Source organism: Saccopteryx bilineata, chromosome 1, assembly GCF_036850765.1.
Source record: "Saccopteryx bilineata isolate mSacBil1 chromosome 1, mSacBil1_pri_phased_curated, whole genome shotgun sequence".
Taxonomy (NCBI): domain Eukaryota; kingdom Metazoa; phylum Chordata; class Mammalia; order Chiroptera; family Emballonuridae; genus Saccopteryx; species Saccopteryx bilineata.
In genome coordinates, this window is record NC_089490.1 from 9,753,864 (window position 1) to 9,771,908 (window position 18,045).

At 41.5% G+C, this 18,045-nt stretch overlaps 2 protein-coding genes across 2 annotated transcripts in view; both read left to right on the top strand.

The window, feature by feature from the left end:
* LOC136324360 (butyrophilin subfamily 1 member A1-like) overlaps nucleotides 1-13,037 on the top strand; it is a 39,007-nt gene extending 25,970 nt beyond the window's left edge. The window contains exons 4-11 of the mRNA XM_066257152.1: nucleotides 680-700; nucleotides 2,673-2,693; nucleotides 4,430-4,450; nucleotides 7,067-7,087; nucleotides 10,328-10,354; nucleotides 10,808-10,834; nucleotides 11,760-11,786; nucleotides 11,963-13,037. Of these exons, the coding sequence (XP_066113249.1) occupies nucleotides 2,681-2,693; nucleotides 4,430-4,450; nucleotides 7,067-7,087; nucleotides 10,328-10,354; nucleotides 10,808-10,834; nucleotides 11,760-11,786; nucleotides 11,963-12,486 (660 nt within the window). The 5' untranslated portion in view covers nucleotides 680-700; nucleotides 2,673-2,680 and the 3' untranslated portion in view covers nucleotides 12,487-13,037. The remainder of the gene's footprint in view (nucleotides 1-679; nucleotides 701-2,672; nucleotides 2,694-4,429; nucleotides 4,451-7,066; nucleotides 7,088-10,327; nucleotides 10,355-10,807; nucleotides 10,835-11,759; nucleotides 11,787-11,962) is intronic.
* The window catches only part of LOC136319150 (uncharacterized), a 348,276-nt gene that overhangs the window by 224,070 nt on the left and 106,161 nt on the right, over nucleotides 1-18,045 (top strand). The window lies entirely within an intron of this gene.

Consider the following 18,045-nt stretch of genomic DNA (forward strand, 5'->3'; position numbering starts at 1 on the left):
CTTCCCCAAACCTTTGAGAGAAAAGATTCCAAACTGTCAGCATTCAGTGTCTCTCCCCATTGTGTTCTCAAAACCTGTGTCATAATAAATAGCTTGTATCATTCACTGGTCAGATGTGAGAGATGGGGGCATCTCTCTTCCACTGTCCTTGAACATATGACCCAGCTGTTCCTTTAAAAACATCCAACTAAGCCCGGTATTTATTCGTTGGCATTATGTTGACACCATTATCAAATGACGTATGTATGGAGCAGGTGTCATATGACCAGTGTAACAAAACCAGTTTTATGGAGTGGGGCGCCTCCACTCTACATTTCCTCATTACTGGTTCAGTCCCTGTCTCATATGTGAATATGTTTGTTTTTTAAGCTAAAAAAGGTGATAGTTCAGTGACACGGGAAAGCTTATTATTGCACATGCCAGAATTTCTGACCTAACTCCCTTATTGTTTTATTTCCTGACTTATTTTTTTGTGCACAAGAGACTGGGGAGGTAAAAAGAAGTGTTGATTCGATGGGTGAGGTGTCCTTTGAAACGTTATGGTTCCTACTTTCACAAATACGGGTCAGTATGCACTCTAGGATGAACTTATGAAAGGGGCCCATTTCTGTTCTCCTTCGTACACAATATTGTGTTTTCACCAGGAATGAGTTGTTTATTTCTTCCTTTTACTTTTCAGCCAAGAATGAAACCAACGAAGGTAAGCACCGCTCACCTCCTCCCCTTGTCATTCCCTCATCTGTTCCTTACTCCCTTCTCTTCAACTCTGAATGACCCTGTACATGTTGTTGCCACAGTCACTTGATCTTTTAACTCTGACTCCTCGTCTTCATTTGCCTTTCAGTTTCTCCCATTTCACACCACCATATTTCTTGTTGTTGAAATCGCACGCAAAGTCTTTCTGTCACATGAATTTTATCAATCAGATATCTGGAAGTTTAGGTACATTTAAAGTTTCTGAGTGCAAGTTTTCTCCAAGGACAGCCCAGGTCATGTGATTCAGAACCTCCCACACTGTCATTTCTTCCCCTTCATCTGATTCACTCAGCTGCATTCAAGCCTGAGTTAAAACAGACACTCAGACACAATGAGGTGGCGAATTAATTGGTGGACAAAGACGTTATGAATAGATGCACATAAGAACCTAACCCTGTATTTACCTATACTACCTATACGAGCAGTCTTTCAGTAACTGTTGTACAGTGGTTGTAGCAACTTTGTACAATGAAGGTACTGCAATCAGCATTGATTCTAATAAGATATAATTTATATATATACATGTCCAAAGATCATTTTAAGTATAACAGATATTTCATACTGGTCCACACATAGTGAAAAGTGATCAAGAATAATTTTATTAAAATATATCAGAACAAATATTTTAAAAAATTTTAGGATACATTAAATATACTTCATTTTCCTTATTTTAAATGGATATTTAATGTTTCATTAAAATTATTGGGGTGACTTGGTTAATGAAAGCATGCAGGTCTCAGGAGCACAATTCTATCCCACCTCCTCTGTGTGTGGTGGTGTGTTCCCACCCCAGTCACGGATCCTTTTGTTACCCTTTTATTTATTTTAAATCTTTATATCATCACATGTCATGAGGTATTTTTATAATTATAATGATTTCAGTGGAATGGATTTTCAAGGTATATTCTTTATTCATGGAATAAACGAGACTAGTCCACCTGGCAGTAACAACCATTAGCAGATAAGGACTCTCGCTGCCTCTGCTTTACAGAGTTTAGAGAACCTGTCTCATGTGTGTGTGCTTGGATATTTGCTACTTTGTTAAGAGAAAGGCACAGTAAGGTCCAGTGAGGAACAAAATCTCTGTCAGAAAATCTAAATCCTTTCTCTGTCCTGAATTCAGCCCCACATGAGAATTAAGATAAACTTCATTTAGGAATGAGTTAAATAAAAAACCCAAACTCAGTGTGGTTAAAAATCAGTCCATGGAAAAGAACATGGAGGACGCAGCCCCCAGACCCCTGACCCTGTGTCACTGGGAGGAGCTGTGTGTCAGTGCTCCTTCCACAGTGTGGTGGCCACTCTGCACCATGTCGCTGCCGCAGCAGTGAGACTCACTGATGTGTTTAAAGTATCCAATGACCATACTAAAGCTTACAACTGAATTATAGGAACATAAATATTTCAAATAAACCAAGAATAAATTTAGCCTGGCTTGTGGTAGCCATGTGGATAGAGCGTGGACCTAGAACACTGAGGTGGCCAGTTCGACCCTGGAGTTGCCCAGACACGGCACCCAGGGCAGCAGCTACAGCTACAGTGAAGCAGCTATGAGTCCACACACTTCCCTCCTGCCCCCAATTTCTTTTCTCAACAATATCAATAAATAAAATGTTTTCAAAAACACAATTGCTTTATAAATTAAGCAGCAAAACTAATATTTCTAAAATTTTACAGTATTTTAGTAATTTTACTTCCTTTTTCTACCTTTTTATTTACTGTAAAATACTTGTGGACAATATTGGACTCTGTGTCATTGTGTAACTGTCAAGGGGGCAAGTGTGATTTGTTGTGTTTTGTGTGTTCATTTGACATTTGGTTGTGATAAATTTTAAATTTGAATTATCAGTAAATTTGAATTTTCTTTGTGTTTTTTTCCCATGAAACTGACATCGACAATTTTTTTTCTTTTTCAGAGGCATTCATGAAAAAATTAGGTAAAATGTATGATTTTCCTTTACTCTTCATCCCCTTGAAAACATCTGGTTTGTGTCTCCTTGGATATTTCCAGCCTTTTTATTCAAGTGTCTCCTGCTGGCCTGCTCCCCTCCTCGATGACTAATGTCCCCACCCCAAGTTTGAGACAGCACTTCTCCCATTTGTGGCTCTGTTGATTTCTATTCCCTTGCCTTTCATCCTTTCCAATTTCTCTTTTGTCATTTTATACAGCTATTTCCCTGTAAATTTGGCTACAGCGTCTTAAAAAGAATCCCCACACTTTCATTAAGAATTTGGTGAGATGAAGGGTTTCGAGCTGACAGATAAATGGTGTTTTGTGTGTGTGTGTGTGTGTGTGTGTTTTGAAAATGTCCAAACTTAGGGCCTCTGTCAAGTATTCCAAATTTAAGTGGCCATTTGTTGGGCCAGTGGCAGTGCCCAAGCATGTTCATATTGGGTTCGGGCAGACGGTATCGAAAACATGGAGCCAGAAAATGGTGGGCCATTCTGTTTATTAGAGTCTCAAAACAGTGGACGAGCAAGTAGGCAAAGCAAACTGCTTCTCTCTCTCTCTATCTCTCTCTCTCAGGACTCATAAGCAAAACAGGCTGATGGGGTAAAAAAAATCCTCTTCTGGCAAACAATAGCAAACAATGGTCCCTCCCAATGGTGGCAGGCAATCTGCAATTTACACTCTGCCACTCTGAGTGTAAGCACCTGCAGCCTTACACAGTCTATACACACGTGGTGCTATCCTGCATTCATGCAGCGATCACGCAAAGTACAAGGTGAGCAAGCCTAACACACTTGTTTGCCCAACACCATTACTATGCAATTGATACTTCTCCAAACCCTTGAGAGAAAAGACTCCAAACATTCAGGATTCTGTATCTCTCTCCATTGCCTTTTCACAGCCTGTGGCATGACAAATACTTTATATCACTCACTGGTCAGATGTGAGAGAGTGGGGCGTCCCTCTTCCACTGTCCTTGATCATATGACCCAGGTGTTCCAAATTAAATATTTTACATAATTTTTCTGACTTTTAAAAATATCCTAACATGCAGATTTTTAATTCTTTTCCACTATTGTTGACACAGTTTTCAAATGCCAAAAGCACTTAAAAATAAACAATTTGCAGAAGGATTAAATATCTTAAGGTGAGTTCAAAAGTAATACATCTCTGAACTCTACTTAAGATGTGAAGGACACAAGAAATGAATACTGACGGCAATGTATCAAAAAAAAACCTCAATTCAAAGCTTAATATTGTCTTTTCTAATGACAATTTGAATTATATTTTTGATTCCTAGGGAATGATTTTTAGGAATATATCTCTTTAATGTACAGAGTAGGTTTCATATGACTAGTGCAACAAAAACAGTTTTGTCGAGATGGGCATCTCTACTGTATGCTTCCCATCACTGGTGAAGTCTCTGACTCACATGTAAATACCTTTGTCTTTTAATCTGAAAAAGGTGATAGTCTGCTGACATGAGAATGTTTAGAATTGCACATCCCTGTACTTCTGACCTAACACATTCATCGTTTTATGTCCTGATTGACCCTGATGGGTGAGATATCCTGTGGATCCTCAGGGTTCCTGCTTTCAGAGACATGGGTCCCCGTGTGCTCCACAGTGAACTAGGAAAGGGGCTCATTTCTGTTCTCCATCCTACCTGACATTGTGTTTTCATATGGAATGAGTTGTTTATTTCTTCCTTTTGCTTTTCAGCTGAGAGTGAACAGGAAAAACGTAAGTACCGATAACCTCCTCCCCTGTCCTTCCTTCACCTGTTCCTTACTCCTTGTCTTCTCTCTCAGTGACCATCTGCCATTGTCTCAGTATCTTAGTCTTCCCACCCTGATAACCACCTTCATTTGCTGCTTAATTTCTCCCATTATTACCCCTCTCTTTCTCTTGTTGAAATGAAGGAGACAGAGTCTTTCCAAATGAAGTTTATCACTAAGATATCTGGAAATGTAGATAGTTTTAAATCTATTTGGTGTAAGTTTTCTCCAAGGACAGCTGGGGTCATGCGACTCAGAACGTCCCTCACTGTCATTTCTTTCCCTTCATCTGACTCACTCGGCTTCATTCAGTCCTGACGTAACACAGACACTCAGACACAATTAGCTTGTGAAATAAACGGTGGACAAAACTTTGTGAATAGACAGACGCAGGGAGCACTGACTCCTGTGCTGACCGACACGAGCATCTCCAGGAACTCCCGTGCGGCGGTGGGAACAGCTTTGTACAATGAAGGTACCTGGGGGTCCCACGTGAGCTAGAGCCCTGTGCGCCTGCGCAGTCGCTGTGCCAGGGGACACGACCCGGAAGTGGGAGCGCATGCGTGGTTGCTCCCATCGTTATATCAGCTACTTCTGTACTAGCTAACTCAGCAGAAAGAGGGAGCGCATGCACAATCTCCTCTCTACCTAATAAAAACTGACCTTGGACAGTCCAGTTCCCTGTGGCGTTTGTTGCGTTTCTCCCCCCACGTTGGCTCCACTTGCATTCTTTAACCTCGGCATCAACCTTCCAAGGGGCCCTGGGACCCCAACATTACTGCAGCTAGAAATGAATGCAAACATATATGGCAGCATCCAAGGACCATTTTAAATATGACAGACAGAGTGAAAAGGGGTCAAGGATAACTTCGTTTAAGAAATCTGCAAGTATTTAAAAATTTGACACAATTCATTTAATATCATTTTTCCCTCCTGTTTGAAATTTAAATGTTATATTGAATTTATTGGGGTGACCTTGGTTAATAAAAGCATGCAGATCTCAGGTGCACAGTTCTCTTACACCCCATTCGTACATGGTTATGTGTCCCCACCCCAGTCATGTACCCTCTGTCACCCTTTAATTTGTATTAGAGCATGTCTGCTCATAGTGAGCTCTGAGCCACTCTGTGTGTGTTCACAATCATCCTGAAAAATTTATTTAAATGCACATTTTTCAATAATTTCCATTTTCTTTGTGGTTTTTCACTTAAAATGTACATTGATTTTTCCATTGTTTAACAGAAAATTTCAGAATATGTAAGCTAAATTTCCTGCTGTCTTTACTCCTGAACTATTTTAAACGATTGGTACTGGGTGTCTTTAGTATTCCTTGCCTTCTTATCTCCATGTCATCTGTCTGCTCATGTTTCCTGGCTGTCTAGTCGTCTGACTCCATGTTTTTGGTATTCGGATTCTCTGCTATTGAGTGATGTTCACTGCTGTTTCCCTCGCCTCCACCCTTTCCCATTCCTTCCTTTTCCACTTCATGTCTCCATTCCCTATAAACAAGGGCATTCTCTGTCTGGAGAGAGTTGTTGCAGATTCATTAAGAAGTTTGTGGCATTATTTTACAGATATTACTTGGAACCATGAGAACATAGAACCTATGTCAGTAATTTTAAGTGTGAAGATCAATAATCATGCAACTGTTCCTCCCCAAAACATTATGAGGAAAGAGATGATTCCAAGCTTGCTGAGTTTAGTTTCTCTACCTGTTTGCTGTTCTTTCAAAGTCTGTGTAAAAACTGACACCATTCATTTGGTCAAGTGTGAACTTGATGGTCACACTTGCACTGCCTTTGAGCATATAATCCAAGTGTCCCCACCTATCTACATATATTTCATAATTTTTTCTGGCTTTAAATATAAATTCCATCCCTACTAAGCGTTCTCCTTTTTACATTTTTAATGGCATGCTTATCATATTGGCAAACTTCAGTTCCAATCAAATATTTTTGGAAGGAATTTATATATTAAAGAAAGTTCAAATATATCTCTCAATTCTGAAAATCTTAAATGAAGACACAAGTACCACTGTCTTTTTGTGTTTTCAAAAGGAAACAATATAGACATTCAAAGTTTAATATCTTCACTCTCTAAAGACAATTTTAATTATACTCTTCAGGCTAATATATTCAACTTCATTTAGTTGTATTCAATTCTATTTGTAGACACACAATTTAAGAATAAATCTCTTTAATGTACAGAGCAAATTTCATGTCATCTATTCAACAAAAACAGTTTTGAACAGATAGGCGCCTTTACTGTATAATTCCATGTACACTGTCATGTACCTTAAGCCATTCATAAATATGTAAGAGATAAAACTCTCAGTGGTCTCTCTGACACTTCTCCAACATTTCTCTTTTATTTACTCATTTGAGAAATGTCATTTATTTTTCTCTCTTTTCTAGGGATAAAAGTGGTGTCTCACCAGTTTTTCACTTTGGGTTTGTTTCCTGCTGACTGTTTTCTCATTATATCTGTCCTACCAATTGACTTTGAATTGGCCATTGTCAATTGGTCTTAATTGTCTGTTTGTTCCCCCATATTTACAAAACTTTTTTATTTTCTTTTGCAGAAGAACTTCAGAAAGAAATTGGTAAGTTTCCTCAGACGAGCAGTCCTTTAGTATTATATTTCATGGAAAAATGTTTTCTTGTTTGTTTCTTGTTCTTTAAATCATTACCAATCCCATCTTTGCTCTTTTTTTCATGAATTTTAAATTACATGAACAATTTTTATCTGTAAGAGGTGAGAGTCCAATGACAGAGAAACGCCTCATATTGCACATACCAGAAGTTCTGCCCTAAAATCTTCATGAGTTTATTTCCCGATTAGTCGTTTGGATAAGGGATGGGGGAAAATGGCATTCCCTCTGATGATGAGATGTCTTCTGAATCCTAATGGTCCCAGTTCTTATAAATATGGGTCAATGTGCATTTCAGACTGAGCTACAAAAGGGATTCCAATTTCTGTTTTCCTCCCTTCCCCCACTTGTGATTTCACTTAGAATGACTTGCCTATTCCTTCCTTTGCTTTTTAGGGGCGAGTGAACAGGAAAAAAGGCAAATACCAGCATGAAGCTCACTATGTCTCTGTTCTTCTCCCATCTGTTTCTTGTGCCCTAGTACATTAAAGTGTGAATCTTATAAGTTGTAACTACTCACAGACACTGTCTTTTTACAAAATATCAATTCTGTAAGTGAGCTAATCTCCTGAAATTTGCATGAAAGTTTTCAAAGGGACATCAACAAAGCCTACAGTGTAATTGGAAAGAGATAAAATGAGTGTTTAAAGTATAGTCTCCTAACATTTTGCTCAGATATTTTGGCATTAGCTTAGATCAGTGGTCTCAAACTCAACTCAGCATGTGGGCTGCAGAGCAAGATCACAGCCATTGGCGGGCCGCACTAGGTCTACAAAAGGCAACTGTTACGCAACACTTTTCTCACTGCAGTTGAAAACAAAAAAAAAATCAGTACAACAAGCACAATTGTACATGCAGTTTACTCAGTGTCACAAAACGACCAAAAACTGTAGTTTGCATCACAACTGCTGTTAACTAAGCTAATATCTAGCTAGGATGCTAGAAAAATGAAAAATACAAGTAGGCCCCTAGGCTTACTTAATTTTATCCAAAATATTTTGAACTTCGTGGATTAGTCTGCGGGCCGCACAAAATTGTTCAGCGGGCCGCGAGTTTGAGACCCCTGGCTTAGATCCACTAACACTTATTATTATTATTATTATTATTATTATTATTTACTGAGAGGAGAGGAGGCAGAGAGACAGATTCCCACATGCTCCCCAACTGGGATCCACCTGGAAAGCCCACTAGATAGCAATGCTCTGCTCATCTAGGGAGTTGCTCCATTGTTCAGCAACTGAGCTCTTCTTAGCACCTGACATGGAAACCATGGAGCCATACTTAATGCCTGTGGCCAACTCACTCCAATCAAGCCATGGCTGCAGGAGAAAGGGAGGAAGGGAGAAAGAGAAAGAGAGAGAGAGAGACAGAGAAAGAGAGAAGTGAGAGGGGGACAGGTAGAGACGCAGATAGGTTATTTTCCTGTGTGCCCTGACAAGGAATTAAACCCAGGACATCCACAAGCCAGGCTGACACTCTACCACTGAAACAACTGGCTAGTGCTGGTCCACTAACAAGTATTAAATTATATTTCCTCCAAACACATAAGTCAGTAATTCACATCAATTTTATTTCATTTATTTTCCATTTCCTTTTTTAAAAATTATGTGCTGAGAAATTCTCTACTTATATAGAAGATAAAGGACCAAATTCTTTTAAGCTTCTGAGGTAAATGACAAAATCGGAGAGTATACCAAAGCTTTTCAAAGATAATTTGAAGTCCTACCAACAACTAAATTAAATTTTATTGTAATTCTGTTAAATGTTAAGAACAGAAAATATCAGACTTGCAAAAAGATTGCACCTAGTCTGAGAGTTATTCATGTTCTCAATGGTTGTGACATATTCTAAACAGACATCTCCAGGTCTTGTACATATGTTTACTACTAATTATACAAATAATCTTTACACTTAAAGATATCCTGTTTAATCTCACATAGAAAGATTTGCAAAACTAAAACTCAATTTCAATACACGATTATCAGGATAACATTGACATCTTGATTAAATTCCTTACAGCCTTAAAACTTTTCATAAAGAAACTACGAGTAGAATAAAATGTTTTTATCTTTCTGTCCACATCTTTGCCATTTTTCTTTCATTCAATCAGTTGTGAAAATTCCTTCTCTTTTCTCAATTATCTAAGATAAAAATGAGCTCCTTGCATTTTTTTCATTTCCTGATTTTTGTTTAATTTTTTCCCAATTACATTTATGCTGCTGATTGTCTGTATAATGAAAATTGTTAGCATATTTATATTTTCTGTGTTGCTGTTCCTTGACATTTACATGAAGGGTTTTCTATTTTCTTCCATTTTACTTTTTGGAAAATCTTCAGAGTGAAATGAGTAACCTTTTCCTGACATACTTTTTTACTGGTGTACTTTTTATAAATATTTTATCTTTTTTCCTTTTCTTTTCCTTTGCTATATCCTTAGCCTTTTACCTTCCAGATATACACCCCAATGTCATCATGAGCTTGGTGATGTGAAGGGGATTAGACAGATGATGTGGTTGTTTCCATTCATAGAAAGCTTCCTGTAACGTGGGCCCCTCACATCTGCTCTGAGACGGAGCCCATTGTGTCTACTTGACGTTGTCCCAGTTCCTAATGCCAGGGTCCACCCTCCACAGCTGCTGAGTAGGATGAGCTCCTCACTTGCTGGTCCTCCTAACACTTTGTTAAACTGATGTCAGGTGTAAATTGAGACTCACGAGTCCACTTCTCCTGACCATGTTCTCAAGTTTTGCTAAGTACATAAATATTGTCTATGATTTTACCTGATCATTTTCTTATTTTGACCATAGTTATTATTCCTCTTTCATTTTTATTTTAATTCATTTAATTATTCATTAAACAAATTGCTTTTCTTTTAAAGTCTTTCACACATGCATTTTTCACTTAGTAAAGTCAATAATATATCTCTAAAGTCTAAGGCTATTTTCTGAGATGTCCCTACATTGTTTTTTTAGTACCCTTTCAGAAGAATTATTTAAAATCTCATGCATTCTTAATCTGTAGTAAAGTTTTCAGATGAAACAAACTTTACAGATTTCTTTCATTACTTCTGAAATGAGCGTTACTTGGCCAATATGCAGACAGAAACATTGTCAGATGTGCAGCTCTATCTGCATCTTCCTGAGGAGGCTGAGAACTCCTGTCTAATACGTGTTTCTGTGTGTTTTCTCTCAGACAGGAGGAAGGCTCAGTACAAGTCTGGTGAGTAGTGCTTTGCTCCCAGAAAGCTCCATTCATTTGTCACTCTGGGCGTCCCCTGTAGCAGTCGGCGAGGTTGCAGATACACAAAAAGTCAATAATTGGCAGAGAAACAAAGAGAGAATCATCTTCCTAAACTTCAAAAAATTCTGTCTGTACTTCAAACCACCCGTGATCCAGCACATTCTTTCTCCTCTCCTCTCTCTTCCTTCCTGTCTTCATTGAATTTCCTTCCTTCCACTCAGTCTTTGTCCCTCCCACATTTTGCTTCTGCATTTCAACCTGTCTCACATATGAGCATATTTATTATCATGCTGGAAAGAACAGAATATTATAATAAGGACAGAAAGAGGAAGTTCAAGAGATTTAGAAGAAATGTTACAAAGACAGGAAGTGGAAAAGACAGAAACACGGAAGGAACTAAAGTAAAAGTCTGTCTGTTTTGTTTTTTTGCAGGTTGGAAGAATTCGTTATTATACGCTGGTGAGTGACACGGGATGTGATGATGAAAGTCTTGTTGTCAAAGATTTTGTTAGGTGACCACACCCTATGCACGCAATGCTGACAACCAAAAAATATCAAACATACTGTCTATGAACTCAGTAGATTACTCAGTATTCTAACAGATGTTTTTGAACCTCTACATTTCAGCAGTTTTTATGTTGTTTAATTGCACCTCACATTGTGTTTTGATCATAGCAAGTGTTAGCATTTGCTAAAATTTGAGAAAAAAACAACAAAAATAACCTCCTTAGTCTGACTCACCATACACCCGTGATGGCGAAACTATGACACGCGTGTCAGCACTGACACGGGTAGCCATTTTCAAAGACACACGGCCTCATGAGGCCGCATGCCAGAGAAGTATGGGGCCACATGCCAAGAAGGATGTTTCATCCTCAATTCCTGCATGGCCAGGTGCAGTAGCCGAGGATAAAACATTTACAGTAGTGTAGACACTCTGTGCGGGAGGTCTGTAGGCCAAAACAACAGAACTCCAACACAGAGCGTCTAGTTTTTAGACATCCAGGTAGGCCGTTTTTCTCGAAGTGACAGACCATCTGAGTTATGCTTTGTTTTTTGGTGAATTTTAACACACCAAGATCAAAAGATTACCCATCACTGTCATATGCCCTACTTACTGCACTATCAATCATCCTAAAGAGATTATAGATGTTTATCCTGTAAGAATGTTGGATAAAGAGAGCATAAGAACAAGTCAAATCTCCAATCACACATAATTCAGATTGTAAAAGAAGCTCTAGTAAATGAAAGAGTGTTATCTTTGATTACTGTTTTCTTGAATTAATCCTGAGGAATCTCCTAATGAATTTATACTCAGTATTCTGGAAAGAGAGACAACTTATTGTTCAAATGGTGAGTTCTCATATCCATTTTTTCCTTGCAGATTGGAGAAAAGAAGAGTTCAAAGCTGGTGAGTCTATGATGGTCCAGGAGGGACCCTGGTCCTTGCAGGGTGGCCTTGGGGAAAGATGGGTGGAGAGGAGCTGGATCTACCCAGGATCAGAGGAGATGTCATAGAATGGGAACCCTCCAGCCCAGATATACTGAGACTTTTCTCAAAATCATGACGATCTACTTCTCTTGTAGTAACTGTGACCCTGGACACAGACACTGCTCATCCTGCCCTCCACCTGTCTGAAAATGGGAGACGAGTGACCTGGCGAGAAAGGGGACAAGATCTGCCCAGCTCCATACAAAGATTCGAATCCCTTCCCTGTGTGCTGGGTCAGCTGCACATCAGCTGGGGGAGATGCTACTGGGAGGTGGAGGTTGGGAACGCACATTCCTGGGACCTGGGAGTTTGTAGAGATAATGTAGCAAGGAAAGGGAGGGTCATCATGTCCCCACTGAATGGCTTCTGGGCCATCAGGCTCTACAGTGGGGAATACTGGGCAGTCACTTCCCCAGAAACCCTTCTTACTGTAGGAGAAAAGCCCCTCAAAGTGGGGATATTTCTGAATTATGAGGATGGAGATGTATCTTTCTATAACATGACAGATGGGTCCCACATATTCAGCTTTCCCAAGAACACTTTCCACGGTGTCCTGAGACCTCTTTTCAGGCTCTGGTCCTCAGACTCAGGCTCCCTATCCATCTGCCCAGGTGAATGAAAAGAAGTGACTGATGTAATTCCTATGCTACACTAACTCTCATAAGAAATACTTACTTTGGGTCCCAATGTTGATCACATTTCCCGGGTGAGATACAAATAGACTGTTTCCTTCTCCTTACTGGTTCAGGTTCAGGATGAAGCTCTGACACACAGACTGATGATTGTCCCCCATGTCAACGTCCCCTCTTCCTTAGTTATAGAGTCCTCTAATTACACACCTAGAGACCCTCATGCAAATGGTAGATTTCCTGACCTCCCCTGATGCCTGTGACTAAATGATGACCTGTGTGTTATAAGGTGAATTATTCTGTGTGACCCCTGAAATGTGTCCTTAAATGAAAATTGTGTCCTTTTTTCTCCTTTACTTTTTCTGCTAGCTATAGTATGTCATGATGGATGGAACTAAAATAACATCTATGACCATGTAAACTCACATGGGTGGCAGAAAAAGGAAAATTAGCTTGGGTTTTACCAATATCATGGAACCTCTGTATTGCTCAATTTCAGCATTATTGTCTGTGAGGAATAAACTTTGGTACCTTTAAGACATTTACATGGTGAATATTGTCCTCTTGATTGACTTTAACCGCGTGGTGCACGCTCCCTTTAAGGAGGCAAAGGAGGACATCCAGGGGTGGAATGTCCAGGGGAACCCCAGGTGTGATGCCTGGTCTCTCAGCTCCTCCTGCTCCCCCAGTGTGTCCCTCCCACTGGGGCCCCTTGTTCCTCCTGAACCCCCAGTCCCTCCTGACGTCACTCCTGACCTTTCCTGCTTGGAGCCGTGGTGAACACTGTCTAGTGTCCCATGACTCATAAATGAAACCCCTGGGTCATTGTCCTTCTGTCACATCCGCTTGACAAAACTCCAACCACAGATCAATCTAATGGCCTGTTTCTCAGACTAGAGCTCGTCGTGCTGTAACGGTCCCTCCTGTGAGAAGACGGGCTCTCTGCACATGCGCAGTCCCTCGTCACGGCGTGGACACCGCCCTCTGCCTCCTCCCGTCCTCTCCAGCCATGTGCACGTCCTCACTTGGCTGTCACATCTATTAACAATGTCATTGTCTTTCCACTGCCAACCCTGCTTTCCCTTTTCTCAGTGTGGCTGTGCTGTCCTGTCCTCTTCAGTTCTAGACTCCATCAGTTACTCTCTCAAACTTTGTGTTAGATTTTTCCCATTAATCTTAATTTTTTTGCCCTGGCCAGTTGGCTCATAGGTAGAACACCAGCCCAGCATGTGGAAATCCCCAGTTCGATTGCCGGTCAGGGCACACAGAAGAGCAACCACCTGCTTCTTCACCCTTCCACTTTCTCTCTCTCTTTCTGTTTCTCTGTTTTTCTCTTCCCCTCCTGCAGCCATGGCTCTGTTGGCTTAAGCGAGTTGGCCCTGGGCACTGAGGATGGCTCCCCGGCCTCCGCCTCAACTGCTAAAATGACTTCAACTGCAAGAAAGCAAGAGCCTCAGATGGACAGAGCATTGCCCCCTGGTGGGCATGCCCAGTGGATTCTAGTCAGGGGCACATGCTGGAGTCTGTCTCTCTGCCACTCTGCTTCTCACTAAAAATTTTTTAATTAAATTAATTTAAATTTTTCAAAATATTTCCAATATTAAAATCAAACTATATAATTTATCACTTCTATTCTTCTATATACGCCTCTAACTCTCTTTTTATAACCAAACTTTTTTAACAGTTACATAGTCAATTTCTATTTCCCTTTCCCTTTCCTCTTCATTATACACTATGATACAGGTTGAATTGTACTCCCCTGTTCCCAACTCAAAGTCCCTATGTTGAACTCGTACTTCCAGTGTTCAGAATGTGACCTTGTTTAATTTTCTATAAAGAGCACTTATTGCACCATGGGGGCCTTCACCTCATGAGCTGATCTAACCCTGACATCTCCCAGATGCTCCTCTGACAATCACCATGTTTGCTCTCCATCTGAGTTTTGTAGAAATTTATTTCTTTTTGCTTAATCCCTTCAGCTTTTTCACTCAGCCCTCCACTCACCCACCTCCACTCTGACACCTGTCTGCCTGTCCTCTGTACCTGTGAGTCTGGTTATATTCTGTTTGTTAGTTTACTTTGTTCATTAGTTTCCACATACAAGTGAAATCTATGGTACTAATCTTTCTCTGACTGGCTTATGTCACTTGCATATTACTCTCCAATACATCCATGACCCAGTAATTACACTCTCGGGAATATATCAAAATTACCTGAAACACTAACTCAAAATATATCGACAACCTTATGTTTACTGCAGCATGATTTACAATAGTCAAGCTATGGAAGCAGCCCAAGTGCCTTTCAGTCAATGAGCAGATAAAAGAGCTGAGGGGCATTTACACAGGGGACTACTACACAGCTGTGAAAAAAGAAGAAGAAGGAAGTCTACCTTATGGAACAGCATAAATGGTCCTGTTGAATTCTTTTCTAAGTTGAATGTGGTGGGTGACATCAGGATAACACTATTCATCCAACAACTTGAAAAATAAAGATATTTAAAAAAGAATTGTATATCTTTTTTAAAAAGTCAAAAGGCTGAGACAGTGATACTGACTGATGAACTAGATGAGGTGACACAAGCCATCTCCAATCCCCCTCACCTACACATTTGCTCATCAGTTTTTAATTGGGAGATAGCAAAACATATATTCATGTAGAGAGGAGAGCAGAGAGTGAGGGTGGAAGGTACAGGAGAAAAGGTATCTCCTGAGGTGACTGTGCTGAGGAGGAACAGAGTGAGGTGGGCGCCCAGTCCTGAAGTCAGCAGGAGAGACGGCAGGGAGGAGAAGACCTCACAGCAGAAGACCACCGTCAAATCCGTGGATAAGAGGATAGGCTACAGCTGTGAGTTGACTAAGTTAATCTGCATAAGGACTGATCTGGTGGAGAGTGAATAATTCCTGAGGACAAGCCCTGAAAACCTGGGCGGGACATCCCGAGAGCAGAGGGAGAGGGAACTGTGGGCTCCAGAGAAGAAGGATGAGTCTGAGTGTCGAGGAGGATGAAAGAGTGTGAGAAGCTGTGTTGTCTGTGCAGGAAAATCACAGGAATTGTCCCAGCTGCTTGTTGCCTCTCAGTAAATCAGTGGTCTGGGTTTGTCACCATTGGGACTTTTTGAGAAGGAATCCCACGTACTGCCATGTCCCGTGATGTTTGTGTCTAATTATCACAACCTCACACCGAGCCCAGAGTCACCACATATCAACTCGGTTATTAACAAAGTCCGTCACCAGCCTTATAAATCTCCCTGCAGAAATGACCTCCCAGCATTCTGTCTGCTCTCCCCAGACACTAGCTCTTCAGTCTTTCTGAAAGTCCCTCTGACCTGCCTGGTCACTTGTCAGATTCTTCTCAACTCTCCTTCTCTCTAACTGTGCTTGTGTGCTGTCTTTGTCATGATTCCAGCTCTGAAATGTCCCAATACCTTATCTTTAATTTAATAAAACTTAAAATTTTTCTCATTTCTCAACAATAAAAAACATTAAAAATGTCTAAATCAAAATACTTTCCTAGCAATAAAAACGATATCTCTGGCTTCTCAGCCCCATGGACCATGTAACAAAGGTTAACCAATGTACACCGATATCTTTACTAAGAGGTTGGTTGTGGAAATTTATTGCTGTTATCACTCTTTTCCAGGCAATAAAAACATCTGCGTGACCTTCTCACATTATCTGAAACTGTGTGTTCAAAGATCAACGATATACCAAGGAGGGAGTAAAGAGAGAGAGAATGACAGAGAGACAGGCTCCTTATTCTTCTCAGCAGATCATTCACAGAGAGAAATGGAGATGGAAAAATTAGCAAACTTTAGGAAAAGAAGATGTATGGATTCTTCTATGAGCATTACTTTGAAAATGTACATGAAAGTAGAGCGATAAACACAATACGTACAAAGAAAGATGAATATCATTTCATTCATCTGCTAATTTGTTCTAAATGCATTGACTATGTTTTTACCATTTCACACGGTGTGAACAGTGCAAACTTCACATTTACAAGAAGCATGGTATTAGGGGATTAACAAATCATGACCCTGACCCTGTGATTTGATATGTGACTTAATTCTATTCTGGTAAATAGGATTTAAAAGAGCACAGTGTGCCCTGGCCGGTTGGCTCAGTGGTGGAGCATCGGCTTGGTGTGCGGGAGTCCTGGGTTCGATTCCCGGCCAGGGCACACAGGAGAGGCACCCATCTGCTTCTCCACCCCTCCCCCTCTCCTTCCTCTCTGTTTCTCTCTTCCCCTCCCTCAGCGAGGCTCCATTGGAGCAAAAGATGGCCGGGGCGCTGGGGATGGCTCCTTGGTCTCTGTCCCAGGTGCTAGAGTGGCTCTGGTCACGACAGAGTGATGCCCTGGAGGGGCAGAGCATCGCCCCCTGTTGGGCAGAACGTCACCCCCTTGTGGGAGTGCCGGGTAGATCCCAGTCCGGCACATGCGGGAGTCTGTCTGACTGTCTCTCCCCGTTTCCAGCTTCAGAAAAATTAAAAATAAATAAATAAATAAATAAATAGCACAGTGCACTGGAGAACTCATGCATGAGACCCCCGCCCTGCCCCGCAGAGCACTGGGTTTCAGCAGGTCTGAAACCTAGAGGGAGGACCATAGAGCCCACCCTGGAGGCATCAGGACCACACACTCTACAGTATGGAAAGAAATATCTTCAGCAAAAATGCCAAAATCTGAGATTATGGACAGTTCCACAAAGAACTGGCATGCCTGAGTGAGACACAGTCTTAACTGGGGAGCAGAAGCAGTTGTCTGTACCAACAAGGTGGGGGCGCCCAGGGCAGGGGCCCAGAACCGCCTCCATCACTGTTGACCTCTCTCAGCTCCGTAGGGTCATGGTGGAGAATCACCCCCATCTCAGTCTGCGGGGCAGGGTCCCCTGAGCAGCTTGGAGCTCCAGCAAGTTTACTGGGTGGAAACTCCTCCTCCTTCCAGGGGAATGTCTGTAATGACACCGGGTGTTACTCTCTGGCTTAGTTCATTTCTGATTTAACTGTCTTCCCCTCGGCCGTGGGGCCGGCACTGTGACCAGAGGTAAGAGGGTCCCACTCAGGTCCCAGGCTCACGGCTGAGACGTGGAAACACCCCCGGGACGCCGGTGTCGGGGCAGGTGCAGGACACGCTCTCCTTCAGGTCCCTGACGCCCCCACACTGGGAGAACCTTCTGGAGCTTCCCTTCTGAGGGCCCTTCTGCACGAAGACCATTGAGTCCTGTTCTTAATCCGTCCTTTCATGGAAAAGAACAGCCTCAAACAGCACAGCTCTCATTTCTTCTCGGGCAGATGTCTCGACCCACGACTTCTCAAGGCTGGGTGACGGGAGGGGGCGTGAGCTTGGGAACTTCTCACTGAGTCACCCCAATCTCCTTCCTGAGAGGGGACAGTACATGGAGGGTCCTCTCAGACATGGAACAAGCTTTCTTTTTTCTTTTTACTAAGTGAGAGAATGGGAGGCAGGGACAGATGCCCACATGTGCCCAGACTGGGATCCACCCAGCAAGCCCCCTACTGGAGGTGCTCTGCCCATTAGGGGACACT